Source organism: Microcaecilia unicolor, chromosome 11 (assembly GCF_901765095.1).
Source record: "Microcaecilia unicolor chromosome 11, aMicUni1.1, whole genome shotgun sequence".
In the NCBI taxonomy this organism is placed as follows: domain Eukaryota; kingdom Metazoa; phylum Chordata; class Amphibia; order Gymnophiona; family Siphonopidae; genus Microcaecilia; species Microcaecilia unicolor.
Genome location: NC_044041.1, coordinates 192,186,848 through 192,209,801, shown reverse-complemented (window position 1 = coordinate 192,209,801; position 22,954 = coordinate 192,186,848). Strand labels below are relative to the sequence as shown.

The 22,954-nt window shown below is 45.0% G+C and overlaps 1 protein-coding gene across 8 annotated transcripts in view; it reads left to right on the top strand.

Annotated features, from left to right (window-relative positions):
• The window catches only part of PHACTR4 (phosphatase and actin regulator 4), a 149,493-nt gene extending 138,986 nt beyond the window's left edge, over positions 1–10,507 (top strand). For all 8 annotated transcript variants that reach the window (XM_030217618.1, XM_030217611.1, XM_030217614.1 and 5 more), the window contains 5 exons: positions 3,382–3,437; positions 4,744–4,805; positions 5,303–5,440; positions 8,867–8,943; positions 9,186–10,507. In XM_030217618.1, coding sequence (XP_030073478.1) covers positions 3,382–3,437; positions 4,744–4,805; positions 5,303–5,440; positions 8,867–8,943; positions 9,186–9,201 — 349 coding nt within the window. In that variant the 3' untranslated portion in view covers positions 9,202–10,507. The remainder of the gene's footprint in view (positions 1–3,381; positions 3,438–4,743; positions 4,806–5,302; positions 5,441–8,866; positions 8,944–9,185) is intronic.
• Positions 10,508–22,954: the final 12,447 nt, after the last annotated feature.

The following is a 22,954-nucleotide window of genomic DNA, read 5'->3' as shown; positions in this document are numbered from 1 at the left end:
TAAGGTACCTGATAGCCTAGTCTTACCTTCCTTTATGGAATAGGCTCCTATCAGGTGCCTGAATATAGGTGCTTTGTTATAGAACTGCCTTTAATGTGTGTGGGGTGGAAGTGGTAAGATCCCTGACCCCTTTTATGCTATGGTGGGGTTGCCAAGCTCCTTTTGAGGTGTGGTGGTGTGTTGTGCTAGGGATTTATAATGGTCCAGCTTGTTCTGTTTTCTCAGTAGTAGGTGTTCTAGAAAAGTGTGTGAAGGGAAGGGGAGAGGGATAGTGTACACTGCCCTTGATAATTCATGGGGTTGTGAGTGGGGGCACCATGAGACAAACTTCCCTTATTGCTGGCTCATTTCAGTAGAATCTTCACTGTCCAATAAACTGGGTTTCTATCCAGTCTATTTTTCGAGATAGCCATAAGTACATAAATATTACCATACTGGGATAGACCGAAGGTCCATCAAGCCCAGAATCCTGTTTCCAACAGTGGCCAATCCAGGTCACAAGTGCCTGGCAAGATCCCAAAACAGTACAATACATTTTATGCTGCTTATCCTAGAAATAAGCAGTGGATTTTCCCCAAGTCCTTTTTAATAATTGTCTATGGACTTTTCCTTTAGGAAGCCATCCAAACGTTTTTTTAAATCCTGCTAAGCTAACTGCGTTTACTATGTTCTCTGGCAAAGAATTCCAGCGTTTGATTACATGTTGAGTGAAGAAATATTTTCTCTGATTCGTTTTAAATTTCCTACTTTGTAGCTTCATTACGTGCCCCCTAATCCTAGTATTTTTGGCATGTTGATGTCCCATTGTGATATTCCTAATGATAATTCGATTATCTCGCATAACTTGTACAATGTAACCCATAACCAATTTGTAACAACTGTATTCTCATTATTCATATCTTATTGTAAGCCACACTGAGCCCGCAAAGAGGTGGGAAAATGTGGGATACAAATGCAAACAATAAATAAATAAATAAATGAGTAAACAAGCGATTCACGTCTACCCATTCCACTCCACTAATTATTTTATAGACCTCTATCGTATCACTCCTCAGCTGTCTTGTCTCCAAGCTGAAGAGCCCTAGCCGCTTTACCCTTTCCTCATAGGGAAGTTGTCCCATCCCCTTTATCGTTTTCGTTGCCCTTCTGTGTACCTTTCCTAATTCTACTATATCTTTTTTGAGATGCAGTGACTAGAATTTAACACAATATTTGAGATGTATATAGTAGCATAGTAACATACTAAATGACGGCAGATAAAGACCTGTACGGTCCATCCAGTCTGCCCAACAAGATAAACACATTTTACATGGTATGTGATACTTTATACGTATACCCGAGTTTGATTTGTCCTTGCCTTTCTCAGAGCACAGACTGTAAAAGTCTACCCAGCACTCTTCTGGAGCTAACGTCGAAGCCCCTTAAAATTTACACTCCAGCCCATCCCTATCTATTCAGTCACAATCAGGGCGTAGACCGTAGACGTCTACCCAGCTCCCATTTTGTTTCCCAATTACCGGCGTTGCCACCCAATCTATGCAAATGAATATGATAATGCCACATTTTGCCCTCCCCCCCCCCCCCCCCCCCCCCCCGATGGAACAGTGAAATCTATGCCTGTGACTAAATTCAAAGAAACATGGAGTCCCTTTTAAGTGGGCATTACACTATAGTGGATTACACTTTCTACTTCCCGCGACACAGCAAAACTGTGGACCGTATTGGACTTTTATCACCACCCCCCTCTTTATTTCTTTGTTGCTTTTATTTATGTTTCTTATATGCCTACTACTATATTGTGGATTTGTATTTTACCGAACCGGAGCCTGCCTCTACGGTATTGTGTAAGCCACATTGAGCCTGCAACTAAGTGGGAAAATGTGGGGTATAAATGTGTTAAATAGTGGTGGATGCTTGGAATGCCCTCCCCCGGGAGGTGGTGGAGATGAAAACGGTAACGGAATTCAAACATGCGTGGGATAAACATAAAGGAATCCTGTTCAGAAGGAAGGGATCCCCAGAAGCTTAACCGAGATTGGATAGCAGACCTGGTAGTGGGAGGCGGGGCTGGAGGTTGGGAGGCGGGGATAGTGCTGGGCAGACTTATACGGTCTGTGCCAGAGCCGGTGGTGGGAGGCAGGGATAGTGCTGGGCAGACTTATACGGTCTGTGCCAGAGCCGGTGGTGGGGAGGCAGGGCTGGTGGTTGGGAGGCGGGGATAGTGCTGGGCAGACTTATACGGTCTGTGCCAGAGCCGGTGGTGGGAGGCAGGGATAGTGCTGGGCAGACTTATACGGTCTGTGCCAGAGCCGGTGGTGGGGAGGCGGGACTGGTGGTTGGGAGGCGGGGATAGTGCTGGGCAGACTTATACGGTCTGTGCCCTGAAGAGCACAGGTACAAATCAAAATAGGTTATACACAAAAAGTAGCACACATGAGTTGTCTTGTTGGGCAGACTGGATGGACCGTGCAGGTCTTTTTTCTTCCGTCATCTACTATGTTACTATGTAATAGTAGCTAATACATGACATTATAAAACTTGTCCACACTGGAACCTTAAAGCAAGCCACTTGGGCTCACTTAGACTAAACCTACTTTTCTATCGGTATGAATTGTCCAGACACAGTAGCAACATACTTGAGTTTAGATCTATTTCAAACAGGAGCTAGAACCAGCCTGTTAGTGCCTGTCGTTTGGTGTGGTGTGTAATTTTTAAAAACTTTTTTGCTAGAACGTTTGCTCCTTTGAGTGTTGCTTATGTATCCCTGCACTGAAAACTTAGTGATTGTCACAGAAAACATCTTGAACAGGAATTTAGTACAGCATCGCCTTCAATTTTTTTTTTAACATGAACCCTTGTCTCTCCCCACCCCACCCACCCGTTAAAATATTGTGCTTTGTTTTTAAATCTCCTAAGAGTACATAGCACTGTAAAACGGCACTATAGGAGAGCAGCTTCTTATTTTACCGTAAAGTGTAGCATTATTGAATACTGGAAATACATTGGACAAGGAATAACTTGAACCACGGCTTGTTTATGTCTTGGGGCCTGTTCCCAACATCACCTCTGACAGTGGAGACTGAGCCACACAGGATATTAGGAGTTGAAGTCTTCATCATGAAGATGGTTCACTTTGGCCAAGGAGGATGGTTTGCTGTTATGGTGGTGACCCATGAGGATGTATCGGGAGAGGGTCGTCCTCTAGTCTGGGCTAGCCCAGGGTTCTTGCAGCAGCCTGGACAGGTCCTATGGAGGGTTGGGGGGGGGGGGGCTAGGGGGGAAAACAGGAGCCAAGGATAAAGGGCTACAAAGGGAATGATGTAAAGGCCTGTTTTTCCTTCCGAAAGGTTATTTTCTCCTTTTTTCCTTTTAATCATTCAGGCGGCTAAGCCAGAGACCCACAGCAGAAGAGCTGGAACAAAGGAATATTCTGCAGCGTAAGTAATAGCCATCTTGGCGCTCCCAGATACGTACACACACAAAACTATATGTAAAGGTCACCTGCGTAGAACCTGAACTGCCGGGCTGTGCTGGAGTAGGTGGCTTGTGATAGCACAGCAAAGACTGCTGATGGGTGCTCCTAAAAAATGTGTGGGGTGGGGGTGGGGTTGATGTACCAGAGAGGCTAAATTCAAGTTTTCTGATTAGCCAAACGTACACCAATCCATGAGACCAATTAATTTGTATATGTAGCTATGCCTTATGAATATTCTTAGTGAAAATCATGAAAATAAGATGTTTACAGCATTCCAAGACCTTTCGGTGTATGTGTGTATATCTATAAGTTATTTCCTTTCATTTGCTGCACTTCATCGCACTCAAGGAGGTTTGATAACAGGAGATGGCATGATGTGTCAAGGCTGAAGCTGGTCTCCACCCACTCCACCCAAGGAGGTTTTAATTCTCACTAATGCATCTGCCACCATCTTGGTGCACCCAAAACAATGACATTGATAGGGCGACAAGCTCCGCCTATTGGCTTCAGCCCACATAATGGGCCAGGTAAGCTTATGTTGTCTCCTGCTATCAAACCTCCTTGGTCAGACTCCTTGTTTCAAACGAAGGGTGTGACTTACAAAGACTTTTTCCCATTCCATTTCGGCCACTAGATTCCACTCATACTTGCTTGGCATTAAGTTGCAGTATTTGTAGGCCTTGCGGGCTAATTCTCAGCGCAGCGATCCAGCCCATGATGTATTGTAAACTGAAGGATATCGTGTGTACTGAGGACTGTGATGACTTGTTTTTTTCCCCCCTTTGTGGTGATGCCCTAAATAAAGGAGTGGCTAAACATGCAGAAACTGTTCTCGGTACATTATAACAGTAGATCTCATGAGGGAAGCTACACTTAATTACATAACACCATGATCGCCGATCATCCACATCCCCCATGCTGTACCTGTCCCAGGCATGCTTGAATTCTGTCACAGTTGTCATTACCACTTTGACTGGTCAAAGATGCCAGTCATCTGCCATGTTCTCAGTCATATTTCCTTAGTCTGTCTTCTGCCATCCATATCATAACTCTTACGTTTATTTTGCTGTGGAAAATGCCACCTTTTTGTGATAAAAAGCTTACCGTTCAGCTTTTTGTTTCTGCATGGTCTGGGTTAGGCCAGGTCTTTTCTCTGTATTAACAAGAATTAGAAGGTCCAGTAGTTGCCATCAGCAGAAATATGGTTGTAAGAGATTGTGTTACTGCTGCTTTTTCCTAACATCTTTTTTTGCCTCTGGTTCTTATAGAGAAGAATGAAGCTGATCGCCAGGCAGAGAAGCGCGAGATTAAGCGGCGTCTCACCAGGAAGGTACTTTCCCAGCAGGGACAGGGTTTGAGATGAGCTATAGAACTTAGCTTGGGGGGGGGGGGGGGTGAGGAGGCTCAGGGGCAGACAGTGCAGTGGTGTGTGTGCACCTCTAGAGAAGATTTGGAGACTGAAAAAAAACCCCCAAACACATCAGGGATACAAATGCAATAAATAATAATAATAATGTTTTAATTCAACATGAGCAGCTGAAGAGAGACCTCAGACAGCAACATCTTGACATGTGAATTCTCTGTGTGGTTATGTCCAAGCGGAAACATTCCCACTTCCCTCTTTAAAATGCTTTTCAAGACTCCGAACGTTTTTTTCCTAGTATGACCGTTTTTAGTGAAAATGGGCTTAGAACGGATGGGTGAGGCCAAGAGCATCAGCTGCTTCACCACCGACCTGGCAAAGGTTTATTTAAAATCATGGGGTGACCTGTGCAGCGCAGCAGCAGTGGTTTAGAATGAAAACTGATTCTTTGTTCTCTATTTCAGCTCAGCCAGAGGCCCACAGTGGCTGAACTGCTGGAGCGAAAAATCTTAAGATTTAACGAATATGTGGAGGCCACAGAAGCACATGATTATGACCGGCGGGCAGATAAGCCCTGGACAAAGCTCACACCTGCTGATAAGGTAAGGGCGGGTACTTTGCCAATCTAATACCTGGTGAAGCTGGCATCAGAGCCAGAACCCCAGTGGATGTAAGGGAAGAGATTGCTTTGCTCTTAGCAAGCTTTGTTTGAACTCCTACTTGGGAATATCCATTTGCATTGTGAAGCCACAGCAGAGAGCCAGTACTTTCCTTCAAGGTTGTGGCTTGACGTGGACCAGTAGTTGCTTTTCTTTGAGTGTATCAGGTTGGTGCATCCATTTAGGTACTCCAGTGGCGTGTGCTGAGCCCTAATTCTATGACAACATCTGGGTTCCAACAAGGTGTCATTGTAGCATACTAACATAAACCCACTTCAGTGCACCTAAAGTTAGGCATGACCTTTTATACCAGGTCAGTGGTAGTTGTAATCAGCTGTGTCTTGCAACGCGTATAACTTATATTCTATAAGTTGCACATGTAAGTTGGAGGCAAGGAGGTTTAATTGACAGGAGATGCTGGGAGCATGCTTGGTCCATTATCTGACCTGAAGCCAGTAGGTGGAGCTTGACGCCATATTGAGTCACTCAAAACAATAGCAAATGCTAATTAGAAAGAAGAACTGCTCAACAAGATATCAGATATGCGATACTTTATATGTGTACCTGAGTTTGATTTGTCCTTGCCATTTTCAGGGCACAGACTGTAGAAGTCTGCCCATCACTGGTTTTGCTTCCCAATTACCAGTGTTGCCACCCAATCTCCGCTAAGATTTTGTGGATCCATTCCTTCTAAACAGGATTCTTTTGTGTTTATCTCATGCATGTTTGAACTCAGTTACCGTTTTCATCTCCACCACTTCCCGCAGGAGGGCATTCCATGTATCCACCACCCTCTCCGTGAAAAAATACTTCCTGATGTTACTCCTGAGTCTGTCCCCCTTCAACCTCAGTTCATGTCCTCTAGTTCTACCGGAAATGGTTTGTTTATGGATTAATACCTTTCAAATATTTGAACGTCTGTATCACGTCACCCCTGTTTCTCCTTTCCTCCAAGGTATTCATGTTCAGGTCGGCAAGTCTCTCCTCATACGGTTTGCAACATAAATCCCATACCATTTTTGTAGCTTTTCTTTGCACCGCTTCCAGTCTTTTTACATCTTTAGCAAGATACGGCCTCAAAAACTGAACACAATACTCCAAGTGGGGCCTCACCAACAACTTGTAGAGGGGCATCAACACCTCCTTTCTTCTGCTGGTTATACTCCTCTCTATACAGCCTAGCATCCTTCTGTCCACTGCCGTCACCTTGTTTCTTCACCTTCAGCTCCTCGGACATCAACACCCCAAGGTCTGTCTCCTGAGTCGAGTTTACTAATCTCTCCCCTCCTATCTGGTATCTCTCTTTTGGGTTTGCCATCTGGTGCGACGGCAAAACTTTAGATCCCTTTACTTGTCCTACCCAAAAAGTGCTTGACTACCCCCTGTACCTCTGCGAGTCAGGTTTGAAAACCAACTCTGTAAGGGTCCATCTCGGTGTCATTAGTGCTTATCACCATGTAGGAGGTAAGCCCATTTCTGTACAGCCTCTAGTTCACTCCTTGAGAGGTTTGCTATTGATAAGGCCTCACCATCAGACCTCCAACTGTGTCATGGGATCTCAACATTGTCCTCACCCAGCTGATGAAAGCTCCTCTCAAGCCACTTGATTCCTGTTATGTGAAGTATTCAGTGTGTTTTTTCTAGTGTAAAAGGTGCCGGTACTCAAATGCCAGGTCACCCTTCAGGGGTGGGGTGATCACTGAGTGACCCACCCCGCAATGACCCGGCCCCCTGCAACCAGTCACAGAATCTATGACAAGGCAGAATTGGTGTGTAGAGCCTGAGCTCTTTCATTAAAACTTGTGATCATGGGTCAATTTTAGCAGACAGTGAAAAAGGTACCGGTTCTCAGTACCCCCTCAAAAAAAGCCCTGGAAGTATTTGACCTGAAAAATTGTGTTTTTGGTAGCGGTTACTTTAGCTCGCAGGGTCAGTGAGTTTCAGGCCTTGGTAGCTGATCCACTTTACACCAAGTTGCACCATCATGAGTAGTTCTCTGCATGCATCCAAAGCTCCTTCCTAAGACAATTCCCTCTTAATCATTCTGCCAACTTTTTTCCCCAAAATCAAATGCCCATCCAGGTGAGAGTGTACTGCGTAACTTAGATCACAAGCAAGCTTAGCCTTCTATCTGGAGCAGACTAAAGCCCAACTTTTTGTTCCTTTTGACCTAAACCGGATCAGCAAATGCACAATTTATAATTGCTAGCAGATTGCATCTCCTTTACTTATGCCGAAGCCGTGCTGACTCTATAGAGGGTCATGTCAGAGCCATTGCTGTGTGAATAACCCACTTGAGGTCAGCCTCCATACAGGAGATTTGCAAAGCTGCAATGTGGTCATCGGTCCACTCATTACTGCCTTGAGCAGGATACCTGATGAGACAGCTGGTTCGGATAAGCAATCCTGCAGATTTTGTTCCGTGTCTAGAATCCAACTCAACCCCTCCCCCCCCCCCCCCCCAAAGACCCAGTTTTCTTTAGTTACAGGCTGCACCTTCACAACTAGTATGTAAATAGTTTCAGGTTAATTGACTTTGAGGCCTCGACATTTTGAGTCCCTGTTATCCTAGCATTGTTTTCGGTGAGCCTAGTAGCTAGGCATTCCCAACTGTGAGAGTACAACTGGCATTCTTGTCCTCAGAGAAAGCAAAGTTATTCACCTGTAGCAGGTGTTCTCTTGAGTACAGCAGGCAAAGTTTTCTCACATTCCTTCCCACTTCCCCTTTAGCTATTTTACATGATTGAGGATCCCGCCCTTGTGCAGGCACGAAGGAACCAGTGCATGCGCCTTGGGACGCTGTTAGAAAATTCTATATTAATCTGGCTAGTCAGCGTCTACACCAGGCTCCATCGAATGACATCACCTAGTTGTGAGAATAGTTGCCTTGCTGTCCTCGGAGAACACGTGCTTCTGGTGAGTAACTTGGCTAAATGGTGCCAGGAGTGTGGAGGAGTGGCCTAGTGGTTAGAGCACCGGTCTTGCAATCCAGAGGTGGCCGGTTCAAATCCCACTGCTGCTCCTTGTGATCTTGGGCAAGTCACTTAACCCTCCGTTGCCTCAGGTACAAACTTAGATTGTGAGCCCTCCTGGGACAGAGAAATATCCAGAGTACCTGAATGTAACTCACCTTGAGCTACTACTGAAAAAGGTACGAGAAAATCTAAATAAATAAAATAAAAATAGAAAAGGAATTATTAGAAAGAATTAATTTAGACTGCTAAGAATAAGATGAGAATACCTGCTCTCTATGTGTGTGTTTAGGGTGGGTGTCTGCAGTGCAGCGAGATTGGGGAATAGAAGGAAGCTGGGCGAGTTGGAATTGAAAGGGTTCAGATAAAGCTTCACCACCTTCTCGTTTGCTTACAGGCCGCTATACGAAAAGAGCTGAATGAGTTCAAGAGTTTAGAGATGGCAGTCCATGAAGAGAGCAAACAGTACACACGGTAAGTGGAGAGGCTGCTGGTTTGCCTTTTCTTCCAACCCCGCTCCTGCTGCCGCTGTTCCATACCCTCCCCCTCCCCAAACCTGGTAGCTGTCCCGGAGACTTTACATACACCAGGCTCTAAACTTAAATATCTGAGTTCACTTGTATCAGTTATGGCCTGAATTTCCTGAGTAGTGGTTTTGTTCAGAAGTTCCCAAGTAGCAGAAATATCTTCAAACCCTTTTTTTTTTCCTCCCCTAGATTCCATAGACCTTGATCAGCAGCCTGCTGGAGAGGAGAAGGAGGGGTGTGAAGGGTTCGCTGTGTCAAATTCTGGTGCCTGAACTCTGATGCCCTCTCAGCAGCCCTAGGACTCCGCCGTGCTGCAGGTGGCATCATCTTTGATAGCCACACCGAGCCTGTGGGCAGGGACAGAAATTGGCCGCACCTGTCCAGAGCAATATTCAACCTTTTGGGACAGACTCCCCTGTTGCTGTCTTCAGGACTGTGGTCCCCTGCCTTACAACTGCCTTGAATGGTGTCTGATGTATAAAACGTTTACTGGACTGAGGTGGGGGCAGCTTTGAGTGACAGTGGGAGTATTTCTCTCCCCACCCTTCCTGGTGCTGGCATGCTGTCTTCAAACACCTTTATGTATATTTCTGGTAGACTGTTCTGTCAGGAGCTACTGACGCAAGTAATGGAATGACTGTTGGCTTTTCAGGTAGTCATTTTTTAAAAAATATGTTGAGATTGTGAATCACTACTGACAAATTTGTAATGTCTCCCTAAAAGGGAATGTATCATGTATCTTCGTCATGAATGCTGCAAGAAACTAGTGGGTGTTTTAAACAAACCAAAAATTTACAGCTATAAGGGGAAAATCATCTAACAAATGAGCAGCTAATTCAGAAATAACTGTTGCCTTTTCATTTTTATTTATTTGTTTCTATCCTTTTTTGTCTTAAACCATTGTTTTTATTTTCTTTTGAGGAAATGGTCTCACAGGAAAACAAAAACCCTTTTGGTCCCTGTCAGTCTTCTTGGCTTCCCCTTCTGGCATTCCTACTCCATCTCTTGCAGGCCCTAAGAATTCTCTTACTGGGAGCTGGAGCCTTAAATGCAAGCCTGTACCCTTTTGCATGCAGACCCTGCAGAGCAGTATTTGGGGAACACAGGAAATGGCACTACCCCCCTCATCTCAATTACAAATATAACTACCCCATTTTTAAATGTATAAACTGCTTGTTCCCTCCGTTTCCTCCTAGGAGCAGCCATGTTCGGGTCTGAAACAACCAGTGAATTAGTACATTATAATTGGGATTGTAAGCTAGCGAATGCTGCTAATTCTGCTCCATCTCAAGAGCCATTTTATTTTCTAAGTTACCTTAAGAGAGAGTTTCTGCAACTTATACAGATTCCCTCCAGTCAGTCCGGTTCATTAATCACTCATTCTGAGGTTTTATGCTCTCATTACTGGTCTATATCTTGCAATGGAGGGGGAAGGGGAGTGAAGCCAGGTAACAAAAGCATTGTTTCAGTACTGGACAATTGAGATTCTTAATGGAGCAAATATTTGTTTTTTGTTCTTGGCATAACTTGCAACATAATAGAAGAAAATACATTTTATATTGTTTTATTAGCAAAGGGTGAAGTGAAAAAAATCATTGTTACTAATGCAGTGGCATAGCCAGACATAGTATTCTGGATGGGTCTGAGCCCAAACTGGGTGGGCATACAATTCTCTCTCCCCCCCCCCCCCCCCCCGCACCTTTTGCCCCTGCTCCGCACTATCGACCCCAAAGAATAAAATACTGAGCTGGCTGGGGATCCCCAAGCCCTGCCAGCTGAAGATGTCCTCCGGTGGCCAAAACAAGTGATTTTCCTACCTGCTGCAGCCGGCGGCACTTTCTACCCTTTGCTGGCCTCTCCCCTCCTGCACATGCTCGGTTTTCAAGCATGCGCGTGAGGTTGGGGGGAGGTGTTGGTACTGCGGCAGCGGGTGGAATGCGCTGCCAGCCGAAGCACGTAGGAAAATCACTTGTTCTGGCTGCCGAAGGACATCTTCAGCTGGCAGGGTTTGGGGATCCCTGCCAGCCATAAGGGTGTCAGAATTTTCGATGGGCCTGAGCCGAGACTGGGTGGGCCCAGGCCCACCCGTGGCTACGCCACTGTACCAATGACTTTCTGTTCTAGTGCATTCGAAACCAAGCGAATCATGTCCTGATTGTGCACTCTGTGTTGCTAGTTTTGTGACTGTTCATTTTTGATCGGTTCCTTCTTCCCTTTGGTGTGGATCATCTGACATCCTCAGTGGACCCAGGGTAAGCTACATCTAAAGGGACAAGCCTTGAGGAGGGGGGAAGGGGGGACATTATCCTCGGAGTACTCTTGCAGTATTGCAGAAATACACCCAACGAGCAATAACATTCCATCCAACTTCCATCAAAAATTCTATTTCTCTTTGAAAACAGAGTGGAATACTAACTCCTAAAAAATATTAGAGAAAAAAAAAACAGAAAAATGTCAGCATTATGAATGACCTTCCATGATTTTAGTAGTCCTAAAAGCTGTCATCTTTAAGCTTCATCCTTTGTCTTTAAGGATTTGTATATTTTAAAGCATGATCTGTCCGTGCCTGCTTCCTTCAGAAGTGAAGAAGTAATGCAGCTTGTTGAAACATTTTACAGGCAGCCATGTTGGCAAAAAGTCACAAATTTACTTCTGACGCATTGATTCTAATTGGTTCATGTTGACTGTGATTTTACTTGAATTGAATACTATTGTATGTAAAGTCATTTTTGAAAGGTGCCTTGCACAGAGCTACACCCAGAGGGATCATTTAAGAAGCTTTTTAGTAATTCCTTAACAGTGCACCCTTTGAAATACTACACAAGTCTATATAGGGATAAAATTGTGCATTATACATAATTATGTGACATCTGAATTAGAGATGGGCTTATTTGTTGGCAGAGGGGAGAGCTTTGGGACTTGCTTCCTGGTGTCATGTCTTGGTTGCCTTCTAAGCCATAGCTATGCTGCCCTGCAGTGGCAAAAGGAAGCAAGTGCCTATCTTTATTGAATCACTCGCTTCCTTTTGCCATCGCAGGCAGTATGCCTGCTGAGAGGGAGGATGCTGTAGGAATAAGGACCTCTAATAATATTGGCATATGCTCAAAACAGCAATAAGAATGGCACACATTTATCCTTCATGCATGCTAATCCCCAGATTATACCAAAAGTAGAAATATGGCAATTTTTTTTTACTATATATTTGTTTATAGATACCATAGCTCAGAATAGTGTTTACCCTTGAGGAGCATTTCACTGGGTGACCTAGGTAAGTGCTCCTTAAACCCCATACACTACACAAATCACTTATGAAGTGCAGTGGGCATTGCTTCCTCTCCCACTCCAGACCTCATGTCTGGACTGGCACAGCTCTGGCCTTTTCTCTTCAGTTCCCCATTCATTCCTGCCTTCAAATTGGTGGTTACATCACATTTCCACTGTGCCCTCTCCCCCCCCCCCCTTTTTTTTTAAAGGGGTCTCTATCCCCTTGGAGTATCTTTGGTTTGTGTCCTATGCCCCAGTGTACCTCATTCACCAATTCAAATGTGAGTAGTTTGTTTTATTTTTCTTTCAATACCATGCAGACGATAGGTAGCCATTTTGTTTTTCTCTATTTGTACAGAAAGCAGGCTTCTTTTAGTTGATCATGATTAAAGAATTGTACTGTATAAAATATCTAGATTTTTTTAAAAAAATCATTGTATTGTATATCTGTCTTATCTACAAATTTTAATTATTAAATAAAAGTATTTTAGGGATTTTTTTTTAAAGAAAAACCTATTGCTGTGTACATTTTTTTTTTTCCGACTGACTTGTATCTTGTGTCTGAGGTTTCCTTTCTTGTCCTGCTGATAAGACAGAAGGTGTAGGGGTCTATGATTTTCAGTTTACTGGGTGACAAACTAGTACAAATCTAGACCTGTAATATTAAGTAATGGCAGATACCATATTTTTCGGACTATAAGACGCACTTTTTTCCCCAAAAATTTGGGAGGAAAATGGGGGGTGCGTCTTATAGTCCGAAGGTAGATTTGGCTGGCTGGCTGGCCGCCCGCCCTCCGAGTTTTTAAACTTATCTTTGCAGTCATACAATCTGATGCTATCCACGGCCGAATTAAGAAGAGAGATTGCAGAAATAAACAGTCGTGTGACCACGGACCCTGAAGCGCTGCTCTCCATCCTCTTGTATGCATTGCTGCCTGACTGTCTCGGCGAGATTCAAAATGGCTGCCGAGAATTGCAGTCTCGGTGGCCATTTTGAATCTTGCCGAGACCGTCAGGCTGCATACAGGAGGATGGAGAGCAGCGCGCTGGGCAGGAAAGAGGGGGCTCTTTCCTGCCCCGACGTCACTAGACCACCAGGGAAGATCGCGTGACGTGAGTAGGGAGAAGTGGTGACAGGGCCGGGGGGAGGGCGATCCCGAACTCGGAGGGAGGGATTCGGACAAGCCGCACCGGAGCACCTAGGTTTTAGAGGAGGGAAAAAGGAAAAAATTTTTTTTCCTATTTCCCTCCTCTAAAACCTAGGTGCGTCTTATGGTCCGGTGCATCTTATAGTCCGAAAAATACGGTAAATCTGTCTTCAGTCGAGCAAAATAAAGGATACTTATACTGTGCAAGCTAATCAAATAGAATCCTTTTTATTGTCAACTGCGTGTTATCTTTTATTAGCTGGAGGAAAAGCCTCACGTGTCGTGAAGTGACTCCGAACTTCGCAGTTATACTGTCGTACACTTACGGAGTACTCGCATCATTGGCATAAAACCTCCAATATGTCAAAATTTATTTATTCAACATTGAACCCTAATCGCTGTAAATCAGAGTCAAGTGAATTGTTCAAACTTTTTTTTTTTTTTACTTATGTTTGCAGTCATATAATCTGATGCAATCCACGGCCAACTGTGGCCAGAGTTTCGGGTCCTGCTTCAGGGTCCGTGGTCACGCGACTGTTTATTTCTGCAATATCTCTTGCTTCTTAATTCGGCCGTGGATAGCATCAGATTATATGACTGCAAAGATAAGTTTAAAAAAAAAAAAGTTTGAACAATTCACTTGACTCTGATTTAGAGCGATTAGGGTTCAGTATTGAATAAATAAATGTTGACATACTGGAGGTTTTTATGCCAATGATGCAAGTGAGTACTCTGTAAGTGTACGACAGTGTAATTGCGAAGTTCGGAGTCACTTCACGACACGTGAGGCTTTTCCTCCAGCTAATAAAAGATGATAACACGCAGTTGACAATAGAAAGGATTCTATTTGATCAGCTTGCACAGATAAATCTGTCTTGCCATTTGCAGGGGACAGTTCTGGTTTCTCTTAATAGAAACATAGTAACATGAACTGTGACAGACCATAAGGCCTGTCTAATCTGCCCATTATCACCCGTGGAATCCTCTGTTTCACCTGCATTTCCATGTGAAAATATTTGATGGGCGTCGCCTCACCCAGGACAATCCAAACAAGTGAATTAGGTTGCAATTCTGCCCTACTGCAGTTCCATGTATGCAGTGTTTTGGGTTGAGATGGTAAATGGGGCTGGGCCTCCCTTCAATAGGTCATATCTGTTTGATAGCATGATTCAATAATCTGCTTCCTCTTTGGGTGATGCAGAAACCTTTCCGCGTATAATGTTCTCATACTTTTCAAACAGAAAAATATTTTGGCAAGTGAATATTTTTTAAAAAGGGGGCAAATAAAATCAAGAAGAGTTAAAAAAAATAATGGTAGAATTACCTGGGGCCTATCCTGGATAGCAAAAGTGCAAGTAAAAAAAAGTAATTGAAGAGGTCTAGCTATAGGTCAAAGGAAAAAAAGTTTGATTTTTCATTAATTTAACTACCTCTACTTTACCTAAATCCATACTGTGGTGTACAATTCAATTTAGAATAGAAATAAAGTATAATAATCACAGACAAACCCCTCCCCAATCTAAAATCAGACAGATAACATTGTACTAAACGTGTGTTTTCTATTTGTTTTGAAATCGAGTTCAACGCCTCATGTGTGATATTATGCTATCAACAGACTCCAAGTACCTGAACACTGGACTCTCCTTGTCAGTAATAAGGAGGTCAAAGGTAAAAATGAAAGCTGGAAGGGTGACCAGGAGCAATGTATGGGGGAGAGGGGAGAGAAAAGGCAGAAATGCTTTTCACTGAAGAAGGGTTTGAAGGACTGATGATTGTCCATAAGCCTATCCATGGGAGTGGAATGCATGTGACTGACGAAGAAGGTGTGAAAAACTGAAAGCTGACAAAATCAAAAGAGAACCTCTAAGAGGTCAGAGGTTTTGGTGAATTTGCTGAAGGATTTGTTCAATATCTTTTTAGATGGAAATGGTTAGCATGGGACTAGAAAATGGATGAGAGGATAGTGATTACAGAGGGTAGAAATATGGTCATGGAGAATAGATTAAAGATGGAAGGGAATGGAAGCCTGGGCTTTACTCATACTACCCCTCTCCTCAAGTCGCTTCACTGGCTCCCTATCCGTTTTCGTATCCTGTTCAAACTTCTTCTACTAACCTATAAATGTACTCACTCTGTGCTCCCCAGTATCTCTCCACACTCGTCCTTCCCTAGACCCCTTCTCATGCACTCCGCTCCATGGATAATTCCTTATCTGTTCCCTTCTCCACTACTGCCAACTCCAGACTTCGCGCCTTCTGTCTTGCTGCACCCTACGCCTGGAATAAACTTCCTGAGCCCCTACGTCTTGCCCCATCCTTGGCCACCTTTAAATCTAGACTGAAAGCCCACCTCTTTAACATTGCTTTTGACTCGTAACCACTTGTAACCACTCGCCTCCACCTACCCTCCTCTCTTCCTTCCCTTTCACATTAATTGATTTGATTTGCTTACTTTATTTATTTTTTGTCTATTAGATTGTAAGCTCTTTGAGCAGGGACTGTCTTTCTTCTATGTTTGTGCAGCGCTGCGTACGCTTTGTAGCGCTATAGAAATGCTAAATAGTAGTAGTAGTAGTAGTAGAGGAGCAAAGGCTGGCATATTGGCAGTGAAACCAATTCAACAAGACGAAAAAGTGAGGCAGGCTCGAAGAGGATGTAAAATGACCCGACACAGCATTCATTACGTCACTGGTTTCCCAGCTAGACGTAGTTGCATCGCAGAGCGGTTCTTCATTTGGGAAGTTTTAACAGTCAAGATTCCAAAATCTTCAATAAGGAAAGCCTTTTCAAGACATTTTGGCAGATTTGTTTGACCCCTGAGGGTAGGCCCTTGTGCCGAAACACTGCCGTGTCGGGTCATTTTATGACTTTTTACCATTAAAATTGACATTTTTTCATCCTCTCTGAGCCTGCCTCACTTTTTTGTCTTGTTGCTCATGTTGGTGGGAGTTTTTTCCCCCTCCTTTTTTGTTTCCAGTGAGACCAATTCACCATTAGCACCAGCAACATTGGGGAAGAAGTAGTTTCATCACCCCACAAGCTAGCATTGAAAGGAGATTAGAAAAGGGAAATAAATATGGGGGAGAATGGTACTTGGGGAAGGAAAAGGATGGATTTAGACTGAGTATAGGGAGGGTGAGTGAGTGAGAGGATTGTGAGAATATGAACTTGGAGGGGAGAGTGGAGCCTGAGATCAGGGGTGGGGGGCAAAATTCCCCAGGCCTGGTGCACCAACAATCACTGTGGATACGGGAACAAAACTTTATACCACCCCGTGGGAAAGGTAAACATTTTTGTTCCCTCAGTAAAAAAAAATGCTTTCCTTCCTTCCCGCAGGTCTCACATACAGGATTCTATAGGTGGCAATGATTCACAATTGGAGGCAGTCTCCTTGGCCTTCCTTCTGCTGCTTCTCACCCTCTCTACTGCAACTTCCTGTCTAGCCTCAAACAGGAAATTGCAGTAGAGAGGACAGGACATGGCAGAAGGAAGGATTCAGCCTGTGGATACCTGCTGGCTGTAGGAGCTTGTGGGTGAGAGCAGCAGGAATGGAGGGGTGGTAATAGTGATGGGGAGTGGTAGTGGGGGAGATTTTTTTTTTTTGCCCTGGGCCCAGGTTTGTCTCTTGGCCACCCTGACATAATGTATTATGTACAGCAGGGGCGTAGCCAGACACCCAATTTTGGGTGGGCCTGGGCCCAAGATGGGTGGGCAGAAGAACCCCACCCCATCCCATAGGTGATTTGGTCTCTCCTCTCGCCTGCATGCCATATGGTCTCTCAAATATCCCTCCTCTCCTGCACACCTTTTAAATTTCAGATTTTCAGTGAGGAGCACCAATACACACTATTCATGTAGGCCCCATGTCCTTCCCACTGATGCAGCTTCCTGTTTCCGCATAGGTGGGAAAACGTCAGAGGGAAGGCTGTGGGGCCGGTGTAAGCAGTATGTATCAGTCGCTGCTTCCTGCAGGCGAAGATCTGCTATTTTTAAGGTATGCAGGAGGGACAGTTGTTGAGAGTTTTCAGCTTGGGAATCTCTGCCGGCCACATCATAGGTGTGCTGCTACTGGTGGGCCTGAGCTCAAAGTGGGTGGGCCTGGGCCTACCCAAGCCCACCCTTGGCTGCGTCACTGATGTACAGGAAAGGGGGAGTTCAGGGAGAAAGTAAATGAGGGCTTGGGACCAGGGAAGGTAGGGAGTGAGTGAGTGAAAGGGAGTTGCAGGGAAAGTAGAAGGCAGGGGCAGGAGAATGAGAGTTAATGGGTGAAGGGCAGCTACCAGGAGGATTCACAAAGGGAATGAAGCATGACAAGGAGTGAAGGTAGTCACTTTTACCATGCCACCATGTGCCTTCCTTAACTGCAGGAGCGAGTATAAGAAATGAAAGGAGGGTGCGAAGGAAGCAATAGGAAGAGAGGTGGGTGGCGAAACAGGAGTGAGAGTGGCATAGGAAAAAAAAAAAAGAGTGGACAGTTCATGAAGGTGAGGAAACCAGAATAAGTGCTGGACACATGAAAGAAGTCCATAGCCCCTACCTATCCATCTCCCCATCCCAAACCGCCTCTTAGCTACGTATCCCCCCCCCCCCTCAAACACCTATCCACACAGTTCCAGCCTACTTATCTCCACTCATGCACCTATTCACTGTCTATCTCTCCCCCCCCCCTCTTTTTGGAAACCTGTCTACTAGGCCCAAGGAGGTTTAATAGACCTCTCACGCCTAGGTCCCTGGCATTTCTGGTGTTGCCTCTGAATGGTAATAATGGGATTTTATCTGGATCTTTTCCTAGTTATCCTACAGAAGCATAAAGGAGGGATAGAAGACTGAGCGTGGCATTTGTCTAATCATGTGTAGTATGTATGTACTCCATAGAGGGAGGCCAGTAGGTGCATAGATTTAAAGGGCTACTCCCTAATCACGGGGTTAGTAAAAGCTGGACCGTTGCAGCAGTGGCGTGTAGATCATAGGTATCGGCCCTGCCAGTGGCAGAATACTGAACAAACTCCTCTGTGGCCAGAGCTGTATTTTGCATTCAAAGTTACCCATTCTAAAAAAAAAAGCTTTGAACTCAGCTCTTGAAGCCGTGGGCTATTCGCAGTCCTTAATTCAATATAATCCAAAAAGTAGCACATATGAGACTGAGTTATCTTGTCGGGCAGACTGGATGGACCGTGCGTGCAGGTCTTTTTCTGCCGTCATCTACTAGGTTACATTACATTTCTACCTATTGAAGAAGTCTATAGTGCAGGGCGGAGAGTCCGCCTGGTGCCACGCCCACGAGGCTTAGGTTCTCAGCGTCACGAGGTATCGTAAAGGCGACGCTCTAGCGCCAGACGCCATTGATGGCACGTCTGGTGGTCCTCCCACTACTAGTCCCTGCCCTGACGACTCTATGGTTCGGGTTGAAGGCGGTGGTGCGCGTGCGCATTTTTTTTTTTTTAAACAATTTCCCGTGATGCCTCAGGAAGTCTTTAAAAGAAGGGCGCGCGGCGTGCTCTTTCTTTTTGTGCTGCGGCGGCCGAACATGGCGGGTGAGTGTAGTACGAGGAACCGATAGGGTTAATGGAGTGGAGGGGGGAGGGAATCTGTAGAAGGGTTGTGGCTACAATTGTTAATCCGCTACAGACGCATCTTGCTAGTCTGGTTTTCAAAGATATCTGTAACGATAACGTATGAGATAAGTTTGTACGTACTGTTTCCGTTGTATATAAACTTATCTCATGTGCGTTTATTAGGGGTTACGGTGAAAACCTGGACTGGCTTGCTGTGACGCAAGGACTGGGTTGGGAACCCCTGTACTAGAGTGAAAGGTTAGCGAGGGCCTGATTGCGCGTCGAGGCCTCCGTATTTCCGGAGCTGTCTGCTGTTACCACCACTCCCTTCCCCAACACACAAACTTAAGGTTGTAAGTTATCTGGGGACCAAAAAGTACCTCCCCTAAGAAGTGAGCTAATTTTTTTTTGTTTTTGTTTCATTTGTACCCTGCGCTTTCCCACTCAGGGCAGGCTCAATGTGGCTTACATGGGGCAATGGAGAGTTAAGTGACTTGCCCAGATTCACAAGGAGCTGCCTGTGCCTGAAGTGGGAATTGAGCTCAGTTCCCCAGGACCAAAGTCCACCACCCTAACCACTAGGTCACTCCTCCACTGTTGCTACTGTTTGAGATTCCACTAGCAACATTCCATGTAGAAGTCGGCCCTTGCAGATCACCAATGTGGCAGCGCAGGCTTCTGCTTCTGCTACATTCCATGTAGAATCTCCAATAGTATCTATTTTATTTTTGTTACATTTGTACCCTGCACTTTCCCACTCATGGCAGGCTCAATGCGGCTTACATGGGGCAATGGAGGGTTAAGTGACTTGCCCAGAGTCACAAGGAGCTGCCTGTGCCTGAAGTGGGAATCGAACTCAGTTCCTCAGGACCAAAGTCCACCACCCTAACCACTAGGCCACTCCTCCACTGTTGCTACTGTTTGAGATTCCACTAGCAACATTCCATGTAGAAGTCTGCCCTTGCAGATCACCAATGTGGCAGCGCAGGCTTCTGCTTCTGCTACATTCCATGTAGAATCTCCAATAGTAGCAACATTCCATGTAGAATCTCCAATAGTAGCAACATTCCATGTAGAAGTCGGCCTTTGCAGATCACCAATGTGGTCGCGCAGGCTTCTGCTTCTGTGAGTCTGACGTCCTGCAAGGACGTCAGACTCACAGAAACAGAAGCCTGCGCAGCCTTCTACATGGAATGTTGCTAGTGGAATAGCAACATTCCATGTAGAATCTCCAATGGTAGCAACATTCCATGTAGAATCTCCAATGGTATCTATTTTATTTTTGTTGCCCAGAGTCACAAGGAGCTGCCTGTGCCTGAAGTGGGAATCGAACTCATAATTCCATTTATGGCTGGTGTTAAGGGGTGCAAATGAAGTAATTGCCCTGGGCCTTCAATGCCACAGGAGGTCCCCAAGCCTGCAAGGAGCTGAAGGTTGCACAGCCTGCCAGTGAGCTTTGGGAACCCTCTTCCTAATTTCTGCTCTGGACCCTGAGTCTGTGTAAAACTATGGTTTTAGATAGGATTTTTTGCTAGAGAAGATATTAGCTCTCCGGTCCCTGCCTTGGCATGCTCCTGCACTTTTTTTTTTAACACCGTTTCTGTAGCTAGTTCTCATCGTGGTGGTTTTTAGACTAGCTTTGGAAATGCATGAAATCTATTTGAATACACACTGCCTCCATTGTATGCAAATAGATCCCATAACACATTGTAGAAATTCTGAAAACCCAGCTGGGTGGGGGCCAAGGTTTGATACTTCTGGGCTAGAGAGAGCCAGAGTACTGATTTAAAAATTGCAGCGATCAAATGCCAAGCCGTGCTAGACCAAAGAAACTAGTTTTTGGAGGCACAAGTTAGTTATTGAGTAATTTGCTGTCAGGTGTTTCAGAGAGAATTACTTTGTGGCCCGATTTACTAGCTGGATGTATGTTTTTTTCCACATTGGTTCAGCTATTGGGGTCTCGTGTAGCTATTGACTTATTTTCGTTTAGTAAAGCGAGTGGATTTACCTGATACTAAAAGGGGAAAAACGGAACCATAATCCACGGGTGCAATCAGATCTTGATGGGAAGGGGGGCACACTTTGGCCTTCCCCTACCCCCGCAGCTGAAGCATCTGGCCTGTGCTGATCTTGCATTGCCTGCCCTGCTTGTTTTAATGCAATTGAGCATGTGCAAAGTGTTTCTGCATGCTCAGCTTCATTAATATGAGCATGCACGATGCTACTGACAAGAGCGGGGTAGGCAATGTGGTGGGACACATGCTTCAGTTGGTTGGGGATCCCTGCCAGTGAAATCGGGGACCTCTGAGCCAATTTGGAGGGGCCAAGGTCTCTTTGTACCCCCCACCACTGCCATGATCCAACCTTAAGAGGTTAGTGCAACAGCCTGGGGAACTGGGTTCAATTCCCACTGCAGCTCTTTATGACTCTGGGTAAGTCACTTAACCCTCCATTGCCCCAGGTACAAAATAAATACCTGTATAGTATATGTAAACTGCTTTGATTGTAACCATAGCAAGGTGGTATATCAAGTCCAAAGGCCCATCTCCTTTCCCTTTATTATGGAACAAAGACAGACTTATATTTGGCTTATAGTTTGGGTTTTTTTTTTGTAGGAATTGCCCTTGCCCCACCTGTAAACACTTGGTATGCAGTTATACAAAGGTTAAAATTGTGTGGCATTTACCGTATTTTTCGGACTATAAGACGCACCCAGGTTTTAGAGGAGGGAAATAGGAAAAAAATTTTCCTTTTTCCCTCCTCTAAAACCTTGGTGCTTCGGTGCGTCTTGTCCGAATCCCTCCCTCCGAGTTCGGGATCGCCCTCCCCCCGGCCCTGTCACCACTTCTCCCTACTCACGTCACGCGATCTTCCCTGGTGGTCTAGTGACGTCGGGGCAGGAAAGAGCCCCCTCTTTCCTGCCCAGCGCGCTGCTCTCCATCCTCCTGTATGCTGCCTGACGGTCTCGGTGAGATTCAAAATGGCCGCTGAGAATTGATGTCTCGGCGGCCATTTTGAATCTTGCTGAGACTGTCAGGCTGCATACAGGAGGATGGAGAGCAGCATGCTGGGCAGGAAAGAGGGGGCTCTTTCCTGCCCCGACGTCACTAGACCACCAGGGAAGATCGCGTGACGTGAGTAGGGAGAAGTGGTGACAGGGCCGGGGGGGGGGGGGGAGGGCGATCCTGAACTCGGAGGGAGGGAGGGAAATCTCTACTTTCGGACTATAAGATGCACCCCCCGTTTTCCTCCCAAATTTGGGGGGAAAAAGTGCGTCTTATAGTCCGAAAAATACGGTACTATTGTGCAAAACTTTATTAACTTTGTATATTAGGTTACTGGTACATAATCTGCTCTAAAAAGTATCATAAACTTGTAGTTAACTTTAGCTCTTCTGATCAGAAGTTAAAAATGGAAGTACGGAGACGTATTAATCCAGCATATGACCTTGGGATTAAGTACCCTCAATACAAAATTTACCTGGGGTGGGAGAAAGCTATCTAGCTCCAGTACTGGAAACCCTGGAACCAACACCCTTAGGCTTGTAATTAATACGTTCTATAGCCAACACCTAGACACTTGGGGAGTCTCCTTCCACTAGATGATAGGTAAAGTAATAGCTAATTTGTGCATTAATGCTCATTTGTGTTTGCATGTGAGTAATGCAGACCCTCTATCTTGGTTGGTTTGTGTTTTACAATTGATGATTTGCTCTTCTAAAATCCAAGCTTAGGGTGAGCTGTAACAAGACACTATAGGTATTTGCCTACCCTAGAAGATTTATAATTTAACGGCCTCATTTATCTAATTTATGTGAATTCAAGCTAAGTGCATAATGAGGCTTGGTCTATTTAATGAGTGTAAAATTGTATTAATGTAAGATAATGAGCTAGATTGAATAAAATGCACCAACATGTTAGCATGTGTAAATAGGCCCCTACTACATAAAGCAGAACCTGCAGTAAATCCCCATTAGGGTTAGTTTTATTATA